This window comes from Epinephelus moara, chromosome 15 (genome assembly GCF_006386435.1).
Source record: "Epinephelus moara isolate mb chromosome 15, YSFRI_EMoa_1.0, whole genome shotgun sequence".
Classification (NCBI taxonomy): Eukaryota; Metazoa; Chordata; class Actinopteri; order Perciformes; family Serranidae; genus Epinephelus; species Epinephelus moara.
The window spans coordinates 14,794,786-14,814,556 of NC_065520.1; the positions used below are offsets into that span (position 1 = coordinate 14,794,786).

At 42.4% G+C, this 19,771-nt stretch overlaps 1 protein-coding gene across 5 annotated transcripts in view; it reads left to right on the forward strand.

Moving 5' to 3' along the window:
* Positions 1-19,771, forward strand: part of LOC126401690 (diacylglycerol kinase zeta-like) — a 149,422-nt gene that overhangs the window by 21,164 nt on the left and 108,487 nt on the right. For 2 of the 5 annotated variants that reach the window (XM_050063095.1, XM_050063097.1), the window contains exon 1: positions 10,156-10,266. The exons of 1 other annotated variant lie outside the window; for it this stretch is intronic. Coding sequence is in view for 1 of the 4 variants with exons in the window: in XM_050063098.1 (XP_049919055.1) it covers positions 7,209-7,486 (278 nt within the window). In the remaining 3 variants the exon portion in view is untranslated. Of the gene's footprint in view, positions 1-5,053; positions 7,487-10,155; positions 10,267-19,771 lie in introns of those variants that run through there. 2 more of the 5 variants (XM_050063098.1, XM_050063096.1) reach the window with 2 other exon arrangements.

The following is a 19,771-nucleotide window of genomic DNA, read 5'->3' on the forward strand; positions in this document are numbered from 1 at the left end:
ATTTTGTTTAGTTGTGTACTTTGATCATCAGAAATGTTTCCAACAGTTTTTACAAACCCAGATAAATATGAAATATTAATAAAAGTTACGGACCGTGTCATTAGGTCGCATGTCAATGGCGACGTAACTCCAGTTACCATAGCCATTAAATGAAGGAGAAGAAGAAGAAGCAGGCCGGATGAGATGTCAGAGAATGAACGTTACTGTTGCTAGGCTAAGCTAACTCATCATGGATCATGATTATGCATTGACGGTTGCTGCGCCTTCTGACACCGAAGCTGTCCCGATAAACAAGCGGGTAAAACGGAAACGTACGGGTCAACCAAGCGATCCGAGAAGAATTTGGGATAAGAAGAGAGCTAAATCAAGGATAAATATTGGTGTGGCCCTTCCGAGATGAAAAGAGCTTCGTGAAAATCTAGGACTACAATTCGACGCCGACCTCGCGTGTGTTCTACTAGACAGGTAATTACATATTGCATATTGCACGTTTAACAAAGAGTTCTTCAAAAGCAAATGGTTCTGGGTAGAACCAACCAGGACGTACCCTTTTGGATCGCTTAGGGCTCGAGATAGATACAGCCGACACTTCAAAGAGTGTAGGTCTAAAGGTTCTGTACACACTTGTTTGTAAATTGGACATGGGCCTCCAAAGATTTAAAGTCTTTGACTTGCTGACAGATAAAGGCGCTGATGGCACACACCAGATAGATATAGGGGACGGTAACGTGGCAAGCTGTCAAGGTTCTTTGACTGTTCTATGTCTCCAAAGATACCTGCAAGCATCAAGTCTTACTCCTGTACCCTATTTTATCTGTAGGTCTCATTTCCACAGCAGCTAATCACTACAGCCACAGACATGGCAGCTTTGATGTTCGTGTCACACATTTCCTCTGTTATCAGATGCAAATGTCCCTACAAGACTATAAGCGAGAGAGAAGGGCTTACTGCTGCGGACCCTTCTCTGCAACTCATTAGGAAAATGGTGTGCTTTGGGGTCAGGTCTGGGATTAATGTTTGAATTTATAATCAGAGTTCGTTATAGAGAAACAGAGGGAAAAATGGGTCAGCGGTGGGTGTTGGGAAGTTAAAAGGATCTCTCCGAATTGTGTGTCATGCTGTTGAGTGGCATTTTATTTGTCATGGAAATACTGAGTGGGCGACGGATGAGAGGGAACAGTGATGACAGAAAGAAGAGGAGCAGGTGTGTGTGTGTGTGTGTGTGTGTGTGTGTGCGTACAAATGCTATGATGTGCTCTGTCTGTCAGAGGCACAGAAACCATAATCACATGCTTTCATCCCCCCCTCCTACACACACTATATAGATATTTTATCGCTATATAAGGAACAATATTTTATATAACAATCAGGGCAGGCGAGAGTTAGGTAATGATGACACCATAACCACAACAAAGGTGTTGTTTCCATGAAGATCCTGAAAGAGGGGTCTGATAAAGGAGTCCGTTTTTAGCCAGTTCCTTTAGAAATGTGTTATTCTGACATAAATAAAAATTCACACATCCTCCACGTTTGGTGGGACCTTGCAATTTCACCCAGTCCTTGCATAATAAAGTAAAAAGCGAGCTGTAAGTGTGACCAATCACTGCCCTTTATGCATTGTCCAATGTTCAGATCAGACTCTGTGTTGTCTCAGGCTGCGTGTCATCCTTACAACTCAGATATCAACCAATTCTAACATTAAACAATCTCTGCCCCAATACCTCAAACTAACAATGTGGTTTATGGAGTTATAGCTCAACTAGGCTGTTTACTTGGACCACTGTCCTTGTCCCAGTATACAAGCACCAGAGTGGAATTGATTTATTGACTGAAGTTTGTCCGACTGCGCTAGGATATGTGGCCATATGCCCCCTTTCAGCTTGTTGGTATTGGACCTTTTTCCAGTTGACCTATTACATCACAGACCAAACAATCACCATTCTGGGGTTGCCTCCGTCCATGTATTTTGAAATATTTAACTTTCAGCGGACACAGTATGAACTGTGTCTCCTTGTCCGTCCAAAATTGCACAGCTCTGGATGAAGATTTCACCATGTTGTTACCAGCATCTGCTGTTTGACTTCTTGGTCAAAGCCTGGGGCGAAAACTGGAGCATGTTCAGTGCGCCTAGGCCAGTTTGGGTCTGACTGGCTTTGTACATGTAGGAGTAGTTTGACTCCCAGTCACTTGCCAATCTGGGTGTGCTTTTTGCCCCTTTTACACTGCCAGATTTTCGGCGAATGTTGCAACTTTGAGAGATTTGATTTAGTACGATTTCAGTCAGACTAACATGTTTACATGTATTTCAAAAGTCCGGTTTTAGTCGGACTAACTCATCTCAACAGACAGGGTAGAAACTTGTGGGACTGACTTGTAAGTCATCTGTTTGAAACATTTTCCATAACACGCTCTCGTCAAATACCAATGCTAGGTCTGTAAAAAACAACAACAAACAAACGTAAAAATATGACATGCTAGGTACCCTTCTGTATCTGTTTTGGCAACCTGGTCTCACTTGGAGCTTGTTGAAAACTGCTGTTTAGTCAGTGACTTCCGGTGTCAGACACCAACGAAAAAAGCAGCGGGTGGGAAGGGTGGTGGACTTTCACCCGGGAGGCCGGTGTTTGCTTCCTGTGAGACTGTAAAGCCAAATCCTGTTCTTTTTTCCTAAACCCATCTCAATGCTTTCATTGCCTCGACCCCACCATGTGCTGTTGTTGCCTAAACCCAGCCACATGTATTTGTTGTTGGAGGAAAAACAACGTCAATTTGCGGTGTTGTACCGACGTAGTGCGTTTATTTGGAAAAAGACTGTATGCAAATTGTACATTTTCCTGTGGTTGACTGTCTTTTGACTCAGCTGCCTGCTCCATCAGTAGAGACTGGATACTGACCCCTGCTGGCACGTGCTGCACACTACATTCAATGAGTTAGACAAAAGTGCGCATGCATTTTTGAGGATATGGAAAATGATACTGTCAGGATAATTTAATAAAAGTGCTCCGTCAGCTGCAGGATTAACATGTTTAACTCATTAACACACCATCATTAACTTTCTTTTAATACCTTTCGTACATTTGGTGGATAATACCTCTGTGCTTTTACTTTAGTAGGATTTAAAATGCAGGACTTTTACTTGTAAAGTATTTTTTATATTGCCGTGTTGCTGCTCTCAGTTATGTAAAAGATGTGAACTCTTCTTCCCTCACTGGTGAACAGTCAGTCAGTTGGTGAGTGCTATTGTGACTGTAAGAGTGTGTCAGTCTGCCTGTTACCAAGGCAGCTCTGGACTGTTTTTGTTGTGATTCATATTCATATTAAATCATCACTTTAAAGCTGATGGGGTGCATATGAAGTGAAACTATGTTTACAGCCTGGTTTCTGTACCTGATGTGCTGATGATAACATCTCAGTGAATGAGAGAATTAAAGACATGACTGCCTCGTGTGGATTACACCTCTTCTGTTGCTGGACACTGAATCTTGAAGGAAACTGAGCTGCTGATGGACTGTCTGGTTGTCTGCTTGCTAGATAGCACCCTCATGTGGAGAAAAGGTGACTGTGCGTTTGCTCTAAGCGGCCCAAATGTGACTGTTTCTTCTCCCTTAAATGTATTAAATTTGAATTAAACTGAGTTTTCAGCTCACACTGAATTACAGCATTAATTCTTTAATACTTTATATGTGCTTTAAGATCTGAAACATGTCTGAGTAGGTGCTTGGTTGTCATATGAGAGAGAATTTTATGTTGCTTCATTGGATCATGTGTGAAAGGATACAGCTGAAGATATGAAGTTTTATGTGTGTATCAAAACCACTGTTCCTGAGCTTCATTGTACTCACGTAAGAACCAAATGTGGATTCATCCGCTGCTGAAAATAGTCCCTAACAAATGCACTGTATGGACTATAGCTCATATATTTGTGAGGTGTTTTTATAGATATATGTCTTCAGTAGGAAAGAATGGGCAGGGTAGGGAAGTCAGAAAGTACTGAGAGATGAACTCTCTCTTAATGTACCAGTTTGAGGTTCTTGAGGTTTCTACCATTTCCCCCCCATTAAAGGGTTTTTTGGGGGAGTTTGTCCTTATCTGCGGTGACGGTCCAAGGACAGAGGGATTTATAAATAAAATTGAATTCAACTGAATGTAGCTCCTGCTATCTGGTGGCGCTTTTATGTTACTACAACAACATTTCAGTTGGCACATAAACAGCCACAATGACTTAATTAATAGTATTAATAATAAAAATAGGACAAGAATAATCCGATGACATCATGCACGTGGTGAAAGACAACCAGCAATGATTGGCTGTGGAACAACATGCAGTCTGTCATGTCTGTGGGCCAAGTCACGGCATCATTTTATCACTCCACAATGACCTAATCTGTCATAGTGACTGTCGGAACCTGGCAAGTGCACGAAATGGTGTTTCTGTCCACTGTAACGCCAATATTCACTCTCTTGTTGCTCTGTTTTTGGTCTCCACCAGTGGCTGAGGGAAGTACGTGTTTTTTTAGTTGCTAAATGCTCCACTATGTTCACCAGCTGCTCTCTAACTCTGTCCGTCTTCTGCCGAACTAAAGCAGTAAATGAAAGCTCTGCAGACCCGAGGGATCATCACTATCAGAGACGCCTTTCTCATTGTGCTGCCTTATAGGAGACATTTCTGAGGAAAGCAAACGTTGAGGCTGTTATTTCAGACTGTTTGAGCTGTAGTGTTTGTTGTTTGCTTTCTGTTCGCAAGGAAAACAGTTCTGTTGGACTAAATCAACACATTTTGAAGTCATCACCAGGTTGTCTAACAAACAATGACTCATGCAGTGCTGCTTAGCAAAAGGTGTGGTTATAATTAAAAGGGAATACCATTCCTTTTTAATTTAATTCATGTACACAGGAGTGTGTCAGGTGTCAGGTATTGGCTCCATCAAGGACATAAAGCAAACAGTGCAACAAGAACTGGTGAGCAGCAGTTAGTCAGACAGAGTTTCAGTCAGGCATGTGACAGGACAGCTCACAGTGAGGCCCTGATTGTAGTCATTACCCACTTCCTGGTTTTAGCCGGGCGGGTAGTAGAGGATCAGTGTGTGTTTACGACAGCGCGTGTGTGTAGCAGCGTGCGACTCAGCTGAGTGTGTGTGTGTCAGAGTGCGCCTCACATGGAGTGTAATTAAACTCAGCGAGGAACTAAAGAAGAAGAGAGGAAGGAGGAGCAGGAGGGGACACAGTCTAAAGTTAGTGAAGAGGGGAGAAGAAGAAGAAGAAGAAGAGGGAGAGGGAGGAGGAGGAAGACAGAGGAGTGAAAAGCTGAAGAACAAACAAAAGGTGGACACTGAGAGACAGTCCAAGGAGCACTGGACGACACTGCACTGATACTACTGCTGCTGACAGCAACACTGCTGAGTGGGAGACGTGGAGAGGAATGCTGGGAAGGATTATCTCTCCCTCAGGACTCAACACTAATCTCTCTCTCTACACACACACACACAAACACACCTTGTGTATCTTGTAAAAGACCTTTGGCATGTGGATTACTGACTTTGTAGCCTCTGCAGGGTAGCCATGTTTGAAGTCCTAGAGTGGTTTAAACGTAGTAATCATTCATTGTAGAGTGTAATATAATAGTGGCAGTTTGAATGTAGTACTTTCATAATATACTCTCTTTAAACATAATTCCTCAAAGTATATCATGCTATTGTATACTGGTGTTTGTGTTGTTGCTGTAGCTGCAGCAGAGTACATTTAATTTAGCAGTTTAGCAGTTTTAAAGTAGAGTCCAGTGTTTTGAAGTTTCTGGAGCATAGGGAGTCCTGTTCATATGACAGCTTCGGAGGAGTTCTTTAAAGGTCCCATATTCTGCTAATTTTTAGTTTCATATTTGTATTCTGGGTTTGTACTAGAACATGTTTTCATGCTTTAATGATCAAAAATCACATTAATTCTTTCAAACTATCTACCTGAATATACCTGTATTCACCTGCTGTCTAAAACGCTCTGTTTTAGCGCCTGTCTCTTTAAGCCTCCTCCTAAGAAAAAGACTAGTCTGCTCTGATTGGTCTGCGGGTGTTCCTCATCTGTTGGGGTCTTTGCGCTGTCATTGCAAACTGGGGAACGACTGTAACGGCACTGCAGCAGCCGTTTCTACCTTTATTCAGTAAAGTTGTGACATCACAACTTCAACAGAACTCCTGACGGCTTGTTTTAAAGGCACAGGTTCTAAATACAGATTTCTCAGAGGATTGACTTTGAATCTTTTTTACAGTATTCATATCACACCTACACCTGCTTTATCATAAAAAAGACATGGAAATCTGGCTTTTCAGAATATGGGACCTTTATATGTAATGGTTTTAGTAATGCACGCCGGTGTGGCCCCTTGGTTGTAGTTCTTTGAGTAGACACAATCAGTCTTTGTCTCATGGATCTAGGTCATATTCCTACTATGATAGCTTTATGACGGCAGTAAAGCAATTTGGCACTGAGAGCCTTGTGTCTAACCAGAGTCCCATTCATGGTCGTCACATTTGTAAGGAAGATTTAATTGGCAGCTTAGTGGTTTCCTAGAAAGCCTCAACAACCTGCGGTCGGACTGCCTCTCTACATGGAATTCATTTGAACTCCTTTGGGAATATTTGGAATACCTAAAGAAACATTTGGAGTCCTTCTTTGGGATTGCTTGGACTACACGGGAGATTCAGGACCAAAGTAATATATGGACCTTTCTTTCTAGGAATATTGCGAACTTTGCAAGAACTACCCAGAATTACAGTAGTTACAGCTCATCCTGCCAAAATGTAAAAAAGAGAGTATTGGAGTGTTTGGAACATAGTGTAGTCCTGTTAATATGACCACTTAAGAGGAGTTCTTTAAATGAACTGTAGTGATTTTATTGATGTACCCTGGTGCAGCCCTTTGGCTATAGTTCTTTGAGTACACACAATCAGTCTTTGTCTCGTGGTTGAGCAACTGGTGCACCTTTCTTAGAAAGCCTTAAGAACCGTCTCCTGCACATGGTATTCATTTACATAAAGTTACGTTCGGAGTCTTCTGTTAGGATTGCTTGGACTATACAGGGGATATTCAGGACTGAAGTCATTTATGGTCTTTCTTTCAAAGAGTATTGCAAATTTTGCATTGACTGCCCAGAATTACAGCTCACCCTGCCAAAATGTTACAGAGGTTAGGGTAAGGACCTGAATGAATTGTCCGTCATGGATTCCGACCTGGGAGCAGACACTGATCTGGGACATGAGGCTGGACTTGAAGCCTGTGGTGGTGCCTCTGAACAACAAATGGAAGAGACAGAAAGAGAGGGGCTGCTGAACGTAAAAGAAGGTGATGGAGAATTCAGCTCTGCATCCTCCTCCTCTAATTCCTCCCTGCCCTCCTCCTCCACCCTCCCGGCATTCCAAATCTGTGTGGAAGAAGAGAAGGAAATGCTGACCGGCTGCTCCAAGTCTTTATCCGGGCTCAAGCTCTTCACAAGGAGGTAAGACTCAGTGGGTAAAAAGGGTGAAAACAACGACCTGAATATTAAAAACATTGAGGATAAATAATGGTGAATGGTGGTCTACCCCACACTGGTGTAATACCTTGTATTGGCCAGCAGGTGGAGCCATTGGTTGAGACTCAGCGTCCTGCTACGATTAGAAAGGATGTGAACAGATGTGTAGGACTTGCAAGTCACATTAAGGCAGCTCACAGCTGCAGTAACACTATCCAAGCCTTAAATATGCACACACACACACACACACACACACACACACGATAAGGCCTTGCACATTTCTAGTGAAACAAACTCAGACCGCCACACAACCTTGGATCTAGACATTAGATAACACGGCCAGCTTGAAGGTTCAGCTCAAACGTTTGGGAAAGAATACAGAAATGTTCTTTTTGCGGCTGTCCCTGCGACTCAGGGTAGATCAGGCTTATATTTTTCTGTTTGTGTGTATGTGTATATAACCTTGCCACTGGGTCACTAGTCATCATGTGGAGAGGGGACACGATTCCCACAGCAACAGGGGCAGCAGTTGTCATGCCAACGTTAGCAACGATGTCAGTCGTGCCTCCAGCTTGGCTCCGATAAACAGTTGTCAGGAAGCGGGGGATCATGGTGCAGCCCTAACGGCTCATTTGGTTTGTCCGGTGCCTGCTGAGAGGGCAGAAGATGTTGTCCTCTCAGAGACAAGCTATCTCATATTTCCCACTTATCTTGCATTTATTAAAGTTTCTGTGTTTGGCATTCAGAGTATTGACATAGCAGCAAAACACCATTTGCTATGTAAAGATATGGTGCAGTAATGGCGTCCTGAGCAGAGAAAGAAGTCATGGTACCTCTGTGTGATGGTCCTGCCACGCAAGCACGTTACTGCATGCGTGTATCCCACTGACTAGCTCATTGCCTCGGCTTTGCACTGCGCTCATATGGTGGTTATCGCTGATTTGGTCACAGAGGCAAAGCACCAGCCCACCAGTTCCCTCTTGGTTGGCACTGTTAGCTCTGTCAGCACTGTGGCGATTATATGGAGTGTAGAATTAACTTTTGCTGGCGGAGTTTGCATGTTCTCCCCATGTCAGCGTGGGTTTCCTCCAGGTACTCCAGCTTCCTCCCACAGTCCAAAGACATGCAGGTTAATTGGTGACTCTAAATTGTCCATAGGTGTGAATGTGAGCGTGAATGGTTGTCTGTCTCTATGTGTCAGCCCTGTGATAGTCTGGTGACCTGTCCAGGGTGAACCCTGCCTCTCGCCCAGAGCTGGGATAGGCTCCAGCCCCTGCGTCCCTCGGTTAGAAAATGGATGGATGGATGGCTGAGCAGCTATTTTCAGGTTTAGCACTCCGCTAACTTGAATGGAGGATACAATGATTTAGTCCTGTGGCTCCTCTAGACTTTACAGATGCTGCTGGATCAGACAAATCAAATCTCAACAGTGGAATGAGTCATTTACGTGGGCGCTGTCTCTCACTCTTCACCATCTACAATCCATAATATCATCAAAGGATCCAGATAACCCTGAGAAATCTCTGCATGTAAGGGACAAGGCCGAAGCCAACATTGAATGCCCGTGACCTTTGACCCCTCAGACTGCATTCCATTAAAAACTGACTTGACAGCAGACTTCTCTGAGATGGACTGACACAAAGTGGAAAAGTGCGCTTTGGTCTGACGAGTCCATCATGGATGTTGTGTCCTCCGGGCTAAAGAGGAAAAGGACCATCCAGACTGTCACCAGCTCAAAGTTCAAAGCCAGCATCTGTGGTAGTATGGACGTGTGTCAGTGCCTGTGGCATCCTGAGTAACTCCATCTGTAAAGGCACCATAAAAGGTACATAGAGATTTTGGAGCAACATATGCTGCCATCCAGATGATGCCTTTTTCAGGGACGTCCGTGCTTATCCCAGCGAGACAATGAGACACATTCTGCACGTGTTACAGCAGCGTGGCTTCATAGAAGAAGAGTTCAGGCACTGGACTGACCGGCAACTGAAGTCTAGACCTGTCTCCCATTGAACATGTTGCGCATCATAAAGCACAACATGCAGTAATGGAGGCTTCGGACTGTTGAGCAACTGAAGTCGTATAGCAGGCAAGAATGGGAGAGAATTTCACTTTCAAAACTTCAACAATTAGTGTCTTGAGGTGCTTCACACTTATTGAGTGTTGTTAAAAAAAAGGGTTGTTGGAAATGAAAAATTTTAATGATCAGTGTTTGCATTGGAATATTACTCGAGCCTTAAGTCACACAGGTCTCTAGTTTAGATAACTCAGTCTTTAGTACTGAACAGTGTGCTGCAGAAAGGGGATGTAACTCACAATCACTTCATCTATCTTCGGCCTTTTCTGTTTCCTCTTTCTGACAGTGTACTTGATGTGTGAGTGAGTGTGTGTGTGTGTGTGTGTGTGTGTGTGTGTGTGTGTGTGTGTGTGTGTGTGAGAGCATTTGTCAGGCAGTTTTTCACTCAGCTTGTCAAGGAAGTACACAAGGTTATTTTAGTCCTTTCTCAGGCTCTCTCTCTCTCTCTCTCTCTGTCTGTGCCACACCCACTCTCTCTCTCTTCCTCCCATCACACCGGCAGTGTCTCTCACCCCTCCCTCTCCCTCTCCCTCTCCCTCTCTCTCTCTCTCTCTCTCTCTCTCTCTCTCTCTCTCTCTCTCCCCCCACATTAGCGGTCACTGCACACCAGGGTTTAGTGTGAGCTCGGCAGATAGATAGATGAGAAAGAGGAGTGGAAGCATGGATGGATAATTTTCTCCTCCTTTTTCAGGTTGGCTCTTAATTTATTCTTTATTTTTTTTAAAATAATATTTATTAGAATAAAGAATATTGCATGAGCTTTATTTAATATTCTTAAAATATTGAATTTAGCATAGTAGAAATAACTTTAATAGTTGTTGTGTTGGATTATGAAGTGAAAATTAAGTTAGTATTGCTCAGTGATGTCTTTCAGGTTGGTAGTGGGCTGATGCAGTGCTGTGTTCCAGTCAACTCAGACTAAAGGGGGGGCATAACCAGCTGATTGGAGGGAACCTCTATGATAAAAAAGTGGAAAAAAAAACAGATCAAAATGAATGTGGCCAACAATGTCATGCACCTCAGTTTGTCCCAAAACTTTAGGTTTTACTCATGTTTGCCCACGCCATTGTGAGGATGAGTTCCTGCACTAAGGCCTGTGGAAGATGACCTGTCCTTTATCAAGAATCTTCATCAAAATGCGTCACTGTTTCTCAACGTAAAACAATATCTACTAATATTTTGACACACTTTCAAAGAATTTACGTGAAAAAATCAGGAAAATAAAATGAGCATGAACTGTCGCCTCAGCAAGAGGTTTCAGGGTCAAAACCTGTCAGCTGGATTGGGCTCTTCATGGTTTTTTTTCCCAGGTCCTCTGTCTTCCTCCTGCAGGCCAAAGACATGCGGGTTAGAGTTAACTGGTGACTCTAAATTCCCTTGAATGTGAGCGTGAATGGCTGAAACTTTATTTAACTACAGGAAATTGCCATGCAGCAGTTGCAATACACAAAGGGAAGAGTGCTAATGTAAAGAGTGAAAATATAAAAAGTCTAAAAGTCTTTTGTTGCCTAAATCTAACCACGCACCTTTGTTGCCTAAACCTACCATGTGCTTTTGTTGCCTAAACCTACCACGTACTTTTGTTGCCTAAACCTACCATGTACTTTTGTTGCCTAAACCTAACCACGTGCTTCTGTTGCATAAATGTAATCACTTACTTTTGTTGCCCCTAACCTAACCAGGTGCTTTTGTTGCCTAAACCTAACCAGGTGCTTTTGTTGCCTAAACCTAACTACGTACTTTTGTTGCCTAAACCTATCCACGTGCTTTTGTTGCCTAAACCTAATGACATACTATGTTTCCTAAACCTAATCGGATGAATTGTGTTGCCTAAACCTAACCACGTACTATTGTTGCTTAAAGCTAACCACATACTTTTGTTGCTTAAATCTAATCATGCGCTTTTGTTGCCTAAACCTAACGACATACTATGTTTCCTAAACCTAATCGGATGAATTATGTTGCCTAAACCTAACCACATACTTTTGTTGCCTAAAGCTAACCACATGCCTCTGTTGCCTAAACCTAACCACGCGCTTTTGTTGCCTGAACCTTACCAGGTGAATTGTGTTGCCTAAACCTAACCAGGCGATTTTTGTTGCCTAAACCTAACCAGGTGATATTTTTTGCCTCAATCTACCACGTATTTCCGCTGCCTAAACATCACCATGTACTTTTGTTGCCTAAGCCTCACCACGTACTATTGTTTCCTAAAGCTAACCACATGCGTTTGTTGCCTAAACCTAACCAGGTGAATTGTGTTGCCTAAACCTAAAGAAGTTAACTAAAAAACAATGTGTTTTACTTACGTTCTTAGTCTATTTTGAAGAGAGACTGTATCCATTTAATGAGCAGAAACTAAAATTTGACAGAGAAAGAGAGAACTTTCTTAATTCCGAACAAAACCCAAGGTATTCTTGGATGTATCGGTGAGCACTTTGCTATTAAGATACAAAATTTAAAGTAGCTTCAGTCAATATTCTTTATAGTAACAGTGGATGAACCATAGAAATAGAGCAAATCTTTATAGTAACAGTGGATGAACCATAGAAATAGAGCAAATAGAAAGAACATTGAACCATTTGCCGGGGTCATTTCACTAGCACAAAAGTCACTAGTACGGTTGTACTCTNAAAAATTTAATCTTTATGACACTTAAATACAATTTGCATAATAATTTGGAACGCGGTGTAGAAAGAACATTGAACCATTTGCCGGGGTCATTTCACTAGCACAAAAGTCACTAGTACGGTTGTACTCTCATTGTGGTTAGTTGTTATGTTGACAGCACACGTCAGTGGGGCCGTTAAGTGCGTGACATTTACTAGTTTCTCAGTTTTGGCCTATTCGTACTCTATTTTCCTTATTAGTCAGTCAGTTTATATGGAAGTTAGTTGGGAAGTTACACTAAAGCGATTGCAATAGCATCAGTAGACATAGAAATGGCCGCTGCTTGATCATCCTGCTACGTTGATTTGAATGGGAACGTCCATTCTACTCTTATTTCTCTTCTTTTTCGATGGCACCAACTATGGATGGGTGTAACGTGAAACTTGTCGATCATAGTCATGAACCTACAGAACATTATTACCAACTGCAGTTCCCCTCAGCTCTACATAGTTTCTTTCAGCACACTGTTTTGGGTTTTCTGGCTTGAACCTTTTCTGTTTTCGTTCAGTCTTACTGTTCTCATAGTGTCGTTTCCGGCAGCAGCAGGCAGCTGTTAAAGCCACTGTACACAAACTGTCCAATGAATGACGTCCCAAAATTGGGCTGAATAAACTGGCACGATTCCCACTGCTAATACGGTTTTGTTGTGTTTGTAAAAAGCACTTTATAGGGTTGCTTACAGCTGACATTATCCTCATGGTGAAAATGCCTGTCAACAGAGGTGCCGGGGATTATGCTGAGCAAAATTACTCAGGTGCCTGTATTTGTGTGTTTGTTGAAATATGCGTGTGTGTGTGTAATTCCAGCCATGAGGCTGACATAAGAGCTGCTGTTTAGACTGAAAACATGTCACCATGTGCTGACAACAGCATGAGAGACAGTGGTAATGAGAGTGAGAGATGGCTGCTGTTTAGACTGGAAACAGAGACGGAGAGAGAATGACACATAGACAAGTGTCAGGTTTATTTATTTGTCATGTGGCTATGAGAATATAGAATCAATCTTAGTTTCCTCCCAGCTCATTTTGAAAGTCGATGTTAACTGTGTTGAGTTCAGGAGGACTCCACCAGGTTCCCCAAGGCCTTCACCCTGCTGCTCTGTCCTCTAGAAATCATATTAATATACCCATTTTCTTTTGCCATTTAGGAGGAAACAAAATTGCTGGCTGGATTTAGTTGTGTTCCAGGAAGTGTTTTGTTCCTGTGCTGCACAGGAGTCATATGATACGGTTGGATAATGGGCAAACAAAGAGCAGGGGCCGCATTTATAGAGCTCAAATTCACACTGAATGTTGGCATACGAACAAATGAGGAAATGCCCCAAAAATATCTCACTTATAAAACCGTTTGTACGTCTGCCAGTGCGCAGTTTCCTTTTATAAATCCCAAATCTACTAAGAATTGTCCACACGTGTATCAGCGTCACATCCCTATCTCTACATGCCCACATTCAGCCATCAATGGTCAATGCAAAGCAACTCATGAATGTTGATGCATAGGGTCTTTATGGTGAATCATCGCACCAACCAAGTGTCACATATGTATCCGTATTGCTTCACACCTTCAACCCAAAATGGTCGCGACTATCAGTGGTTATTATTGGTTATTATTGAAAATTGAAGTTTGATAGGTGAACAGTTTTGTCATGGTGCTTTGACAACTTCTTTGTGTTTTTAACCATAACAGCGTTTTATCAGACCTGTAGGAACGGTTGACTTAGTAGGTAGAAAATGGGAGCTAAAGTTAGCTAATGTTAGCTAGTAACGTTAGCTAACTTTAGCTAGTAACATTAGCCAACAGCAATGCATCCATGTGCAGAGTTGAAATTTAAAAGACAGTTATATTGAAGCACATTTGCTCACCTGGCCAAAAAACAAGTTGACAATCATTTCAGTCATGAACCAACCCGGTCTTACTCCAAAGTCGTTGAATAGCAGCCCTTGGTCAGTGACCTCCAGTATCAGACACCACCGAAAAAAGCCGTCTTTTCACGTCGGCATGATACATGGCTGGTTCTCGTTATTGTTTGACGGTGTCCTGTGGTGTCGGGGAAATGTGGCGAGACCACAATGTAGGTTAAGGGGGCGGAAGTCAGAGTAAGGTGCCAAATGGGTCCAACACCCACCAAATATTACTTGGGAGTCCGATGTTTGCTTCTTGTAAGGTTGTAGAGCCAATTTTTTGGCCAATAGTTATGGTCCAATAGACTTCTTGGTCTTGTATACTTTCATTGATTTGGCAAGTACACATAGTGATGTTAGGAAGTCTGCAGGACGAGGTGGGCAAATTTGTAAAGATAATCATGTCCACTCTGGGAAAATTGGTCAAGTTGTGGGGAAAAAAACACTTTGTTTTGTTTTGTATGGCTTCTATGTTGTTACGTTCCTCTATTTTCAATTCATGAAGTATATGCATTTATCACTTCATGCCCTACATCTCAATTTCGCATGTCACAATAGTTAGTATTACAAAAACCCTGTGGCTAACGTAACACTTTTTAACAGAAATCCATCGCTGCATAGACTTGTGTACTTGCGGATACCCGCATTATAGCATGATAGCATTTTAGGTAGTCTCTACGCTACATTCAGTGAATGTAGAGTCTGTAGACAAACCCCAGAGATCTTGCCTCCGGAAGAAGAGCGGAAGAGCCCTGGTTTCCAGATGTAGGCTGTTTGTAGTCCGTGTGATATTGACCAATCACGTTTGAGCCGGCTGCAGTTGTTGCCAGGTTAAACGGTCCGTGCGGTGAACTAACGAGGCGGAACATAATTGGCGTCACTGCAAACTCTGAATCCATCGCAATGGTTCAGCATATTTACTTATATATAAACGGAAGTCGGAAACGGAAATTCGCCTCCTCCGCCCAAATCAAACCGGAATGCCAAAAAATCGGGGGTCTGCCCCCAGAGGCTGTATCGCCGTCTGCCGGAAGTCAGACGCCAAATACAGCCGATGGGTTCTGAGAATACATTTTAGGAAGTATGCATGTAAGGAAAGGCAAGCAAGACTTTTTTTTTTTTTTTTTTTTTCCGGAAAGGTAACCTTAGCATTTGCTGTTCAAAATTCTAAACAAATGTTCAGATAGCCCATTAGTCATGGTAAAATAGCCAATTATTACTGTACCCTGGTCAATAGGGGGCGTTGCAGCACCTTTAGCACCTACCTTCCTGCACCCAAGGTTACAACGTGCTTTAACAAAAGACGTAACTGAAAGTAATACAATTTTCAGATAAAAGAGATAATAAACAATATTAATTTACTCATGTAAGTATTTTTGTTGTTTTTAACCTCTCAAATATGCAAATACCAAAGTCAAATGACAGAGCACCCCTTCCTTCCCCTTTCATAAACACTTATTTTATAGAATAACAGCTTGTTTCCAGCATGACATGTTTTCTGTTTCTGCATGTCAGCTGATCTTTCTATATCTGTAAAATATAGTGGCCGTTCTCGTATCCTGTCAGTTTGTGGTCAGCTTCAAGGGCCAGATATGTCTTCGTTTTACGCATACCTCCACAGTAGAGCTGATGTTAAGGAGCAAGCCTGCTGGTTGTGGTTTCACTGGTAAATTCAAATGCTTCCTGATGTGCTGAACTTGATGACGTTTTTTGTACAGGCGCTCTTTTCATGCATGATGTGCAATGATGTGGGGTGTTTTATTATAGATAACAGAGCTGATTCATTTCCAAGAATGTCACTCACCCGGCTACACTCCAAAAAATCTTCTCTTTTCCTGGAGTGCTTCCTCGTTGTGTGGCCCACTGCACATGTTTGACAGTGTCCGGTAGATTTTAGAGAGATTACAGCATTACATAGACTACAGCAAGAGGGGTTTCAGGTTCCAACCTGCGAGGTGGTTTTCTCCATGTTCTCTGGGTTCTCACCCGGTTTGGCTTTTGACATGTCATGTCAACAGTTTTACTGGCCTTTATTTTATAATTGTCGCCTATTGGGAACATACTTTTTGGGCTGCAGGGGATTTTTTTACTTGCAGTGCCACAGTTGACCAATGGGACAAATTGGCCGAGAACTTTTTTATGCCTCTTTGCTGGCAGCAGGAGGCATTATGTTTTTGGGTTGTCCGTCAATCCCATTTTCATGAATGTGATATCTGAAGAACGCATTGTGGTAATTTTGTCAAATTGGGCACAAACGTCCACTTGGACTCAAGGATGAGCTGACTAGATTTGGTGGTCATAGGTCAAGGTCACTGTGACTTTGTCTCCATTTCATTATTTTGAATGCAATAGCTCAAGAACACCTTAAGGGTATGTCTTCAAATGTGGCACAAACGTCCACTTGAACTCAAGGATGAACTGATTAGAATTAATGGAAAATGATTGAATCATCAATTTTTTAGATTTTGTAGCCTCTTTGCAGCAAAATCCATATGTGAAGCATTGTCAACTGTCAAGGCTACATATGAGTCTGGACAGACATGGAACGGCAACTTGACTTAGATCTAGTTTTATTCCTAGGATGGCGAAGGCATGACCCGCCCTACTGTGCCTCAGTCTCCCTCTGATTGGCTTACTCTGACACCCTAACCGATCTTACTCCTTGTTCCTTGACCTAACCAATCCAACCAATAAAGGCAACAAGCACGAGCCAGTTAGAGGGAGAGTAGGACGGGTCATGCCTTTACCACCCTGGGAATTTTTTTTTGGTGTATCCATTGGTGTTAATCCATCTACCGTGTTGTCTAGTCAGCCAAAAACATAACCAGGTTGTTGAGAGGCATTTTGGGAAACAAAATCACTGTAGAAGCAGGACAAACATCACATCAGTAGAATTAGAATAAGTCGATTGCAGTTTGGGTGAGGTGGTTTTCTCCAGGCAGTGTGACATAAATCCTATACATCCTCCCTCACAATGATGCACATCAGAGGTGTACACAGAGAAGAGCTAACTCTCACTACATTGCCACAGACAGCCACAAGCTTTGGTCTCACCTTAGTAGAGGAAAACCACATTGCTTTAGAACCCTCTTCATGCCAGAGTATTTACATAGCACCTCACTGTTTTTCATGTAAATATTTAACCCAGCAGCACAGGGCTCTGGATAGTCTCACACACTCACACACACACACACACACACTGACAAAACCTCTTTATTCCTTCACCCGAGGCTATCCACCTGAACTGGTTGCACATTTAACAGACTTCTACACCCAAGAAGTATCTCTGTATTCCAAAATTAGCATTATCATAGAGCTTGTAAGCCTGCAGACAACAAATATGCTGTAAGTGCCGTATTTGTTTGTGTATTGATGAAGTGATTAATTGCTTGTTTGTGTGAAGTTGGTTGGTCCATTGATTTATTGGTCCAACACTTTTTGTCCGTTTGGAGTAACACAACTGGACAACTTCAGGCCCGCATTCTACGAACTTGGCATACAGGCTGGCTCTTAATGGTTTTTTTAGGGGATTGGCCATGTTAGAGCAGATTGGGATTCAGTGCCTTGTTCAAGGGCACCTCGGCAAATTTGGCACCTCTTCAGCTACCAATCCATACTCCACATTTGGTCATAATGGGGACTTGAACTGGCGATCTTCTGGTTCCCAATCCAAGTCTCTATGTATTTAGCTACTGATGGTGATCTGATGGTGGCAATAGTGGAAAGAGTTGCACAAAATTTGCCGTGGGAAACTGTCCTCCCAAGAAGAATATCAGCATTTGCCCCAAAAGCATATGTCTACATTCAAGTGACAACTCCCTCTAGTGGCCATAAGAATTATGACTGGAGCAGAGTAGGAAATCAGGTGATGCTGTTACATAGCCTAACAAAACATCGAACTTCAGGCTGTTCCCATTCACTGTTGGTACGTTTTACTGCACCATAATCGGTACATATCCTACATAAACATGAGCCAGTAATACATGTATAACCCACGTATTCTGGAAGGCTGCGATCACGTGACCAATGTGCTGATAGAGTAAATAAGAAAGAGGGAAGCAGTCTCATAAGGAGGAAGGTTGGGGTGGTGGATGGGTCACAAAATGCAGAACTTTCCCCTGGAAACCGGTGTTTGAAACCATGTGTACTGGCAGTGAACGTTGAGTCATTTAAAGGTGCATTGTCACCATATTTTCCTAAACCAAACCTCTGTAGCTTTACGCTTGGTGAATAATTTTTATGTTAAGTCCGTAACGTCATTCATGGGGCACTTGGGGAACCATTGTATGAGGATACTTTGCAAACTTTTCCACGGGAGACCGCTTTCTTTGCCATTTCCTCCCTCAACAATGTTTTTTTTTAAGTATGTGTGCCGAATAGGGCTGCCACTAACGATTATTTTCATTGTCGACTAATCTGTCGATTATTTCTTCGATTAGTCGACTAATCATTTTATCAAAAAATTTGTTAAAATGTTGAAAAATGTCGGTCTGTCTCACCCAAACCCCAAAATTATGTCATCTAATGTCTTGTTTCGTACTCACACCAAAGGGTTTTAGTTCACTGTCACGGGAGAGTGTGTAAAGCTGCTAATATTTGAACGTAACAAGCTGCAATAAGAGTATTTTGGGTACTTTTATAGTACTTTTCTATGAAAAATGACTCAAACCAATTATTCGACTACTAAAATAGTCACCGATTATTTTAATAGTCGATTAGTCATCGATTAGTCGACTATATTTTAATAGTCGATTAGTCATCGATTAGTCGACTAATCGTGGCAGCCCTAGTGCCTAACCTTAACCTATTTTAACCCAACCCACGGGTTTTTCCTAAACCTAACCCAGTAGAGTTGGTTCCTTAACCCAACCAAACCTTGGACATGGTTCTCAACATGGAGGTGGCTGAGCTTGCGGCTAGCAGCTAACAGTGCTAACTCCATAAAGAGGCTAAACAATGGCAAAAGTGCTGACAGCTAATGGTGCTAACCAGGAGGAATTGGAGGATGGGCAATACACTTCTGCGACACTGGCGACCCAGCCAGTGGGACACACATGCACGATCATACTCCACTATAGCTTTACATTAGAGTCCTGCATCGAGTCGGGTACCTGGTGGTATTTTGAGTTTATTTTATTTCCGTGCAATATTGCAATGTTGGCGACCCGTCTTGGGAGCAGGTCTTGAAAACCAAACTGTGCAAGACTCTGCTTTGCATCGCAAATAGTGGTTAATTGCCATATTAATGTTCATAATGTCGTTGCATCATTAGTGATGATTTTTAGTTTTGGACGGCACAGACAGGTGGCATCACCCTGCTTCTAGAAAACACTTGTGTGTTGAGGGCAACATATTTGTTGCTTAATTAAGAGGGCTTGCTCTGTGAATATTGATGGTCTCCAGAGGATGGATCTTAACGCTTTTAATGACTGCGGCGTCCCTCCAACATCCTGCCAATATGTCCACTCATACACTCGAGTATTAAAGCATAATAACCACACGTAATTAAAATGAGATTTCTGTTTGGAGCATCACTCACAAGAAATGATGTCAACATGCATTTACTTCCTAATATAGGCATATGGATCACATACCCTGCATGGACTTATATTCTCAAGGGGACAAA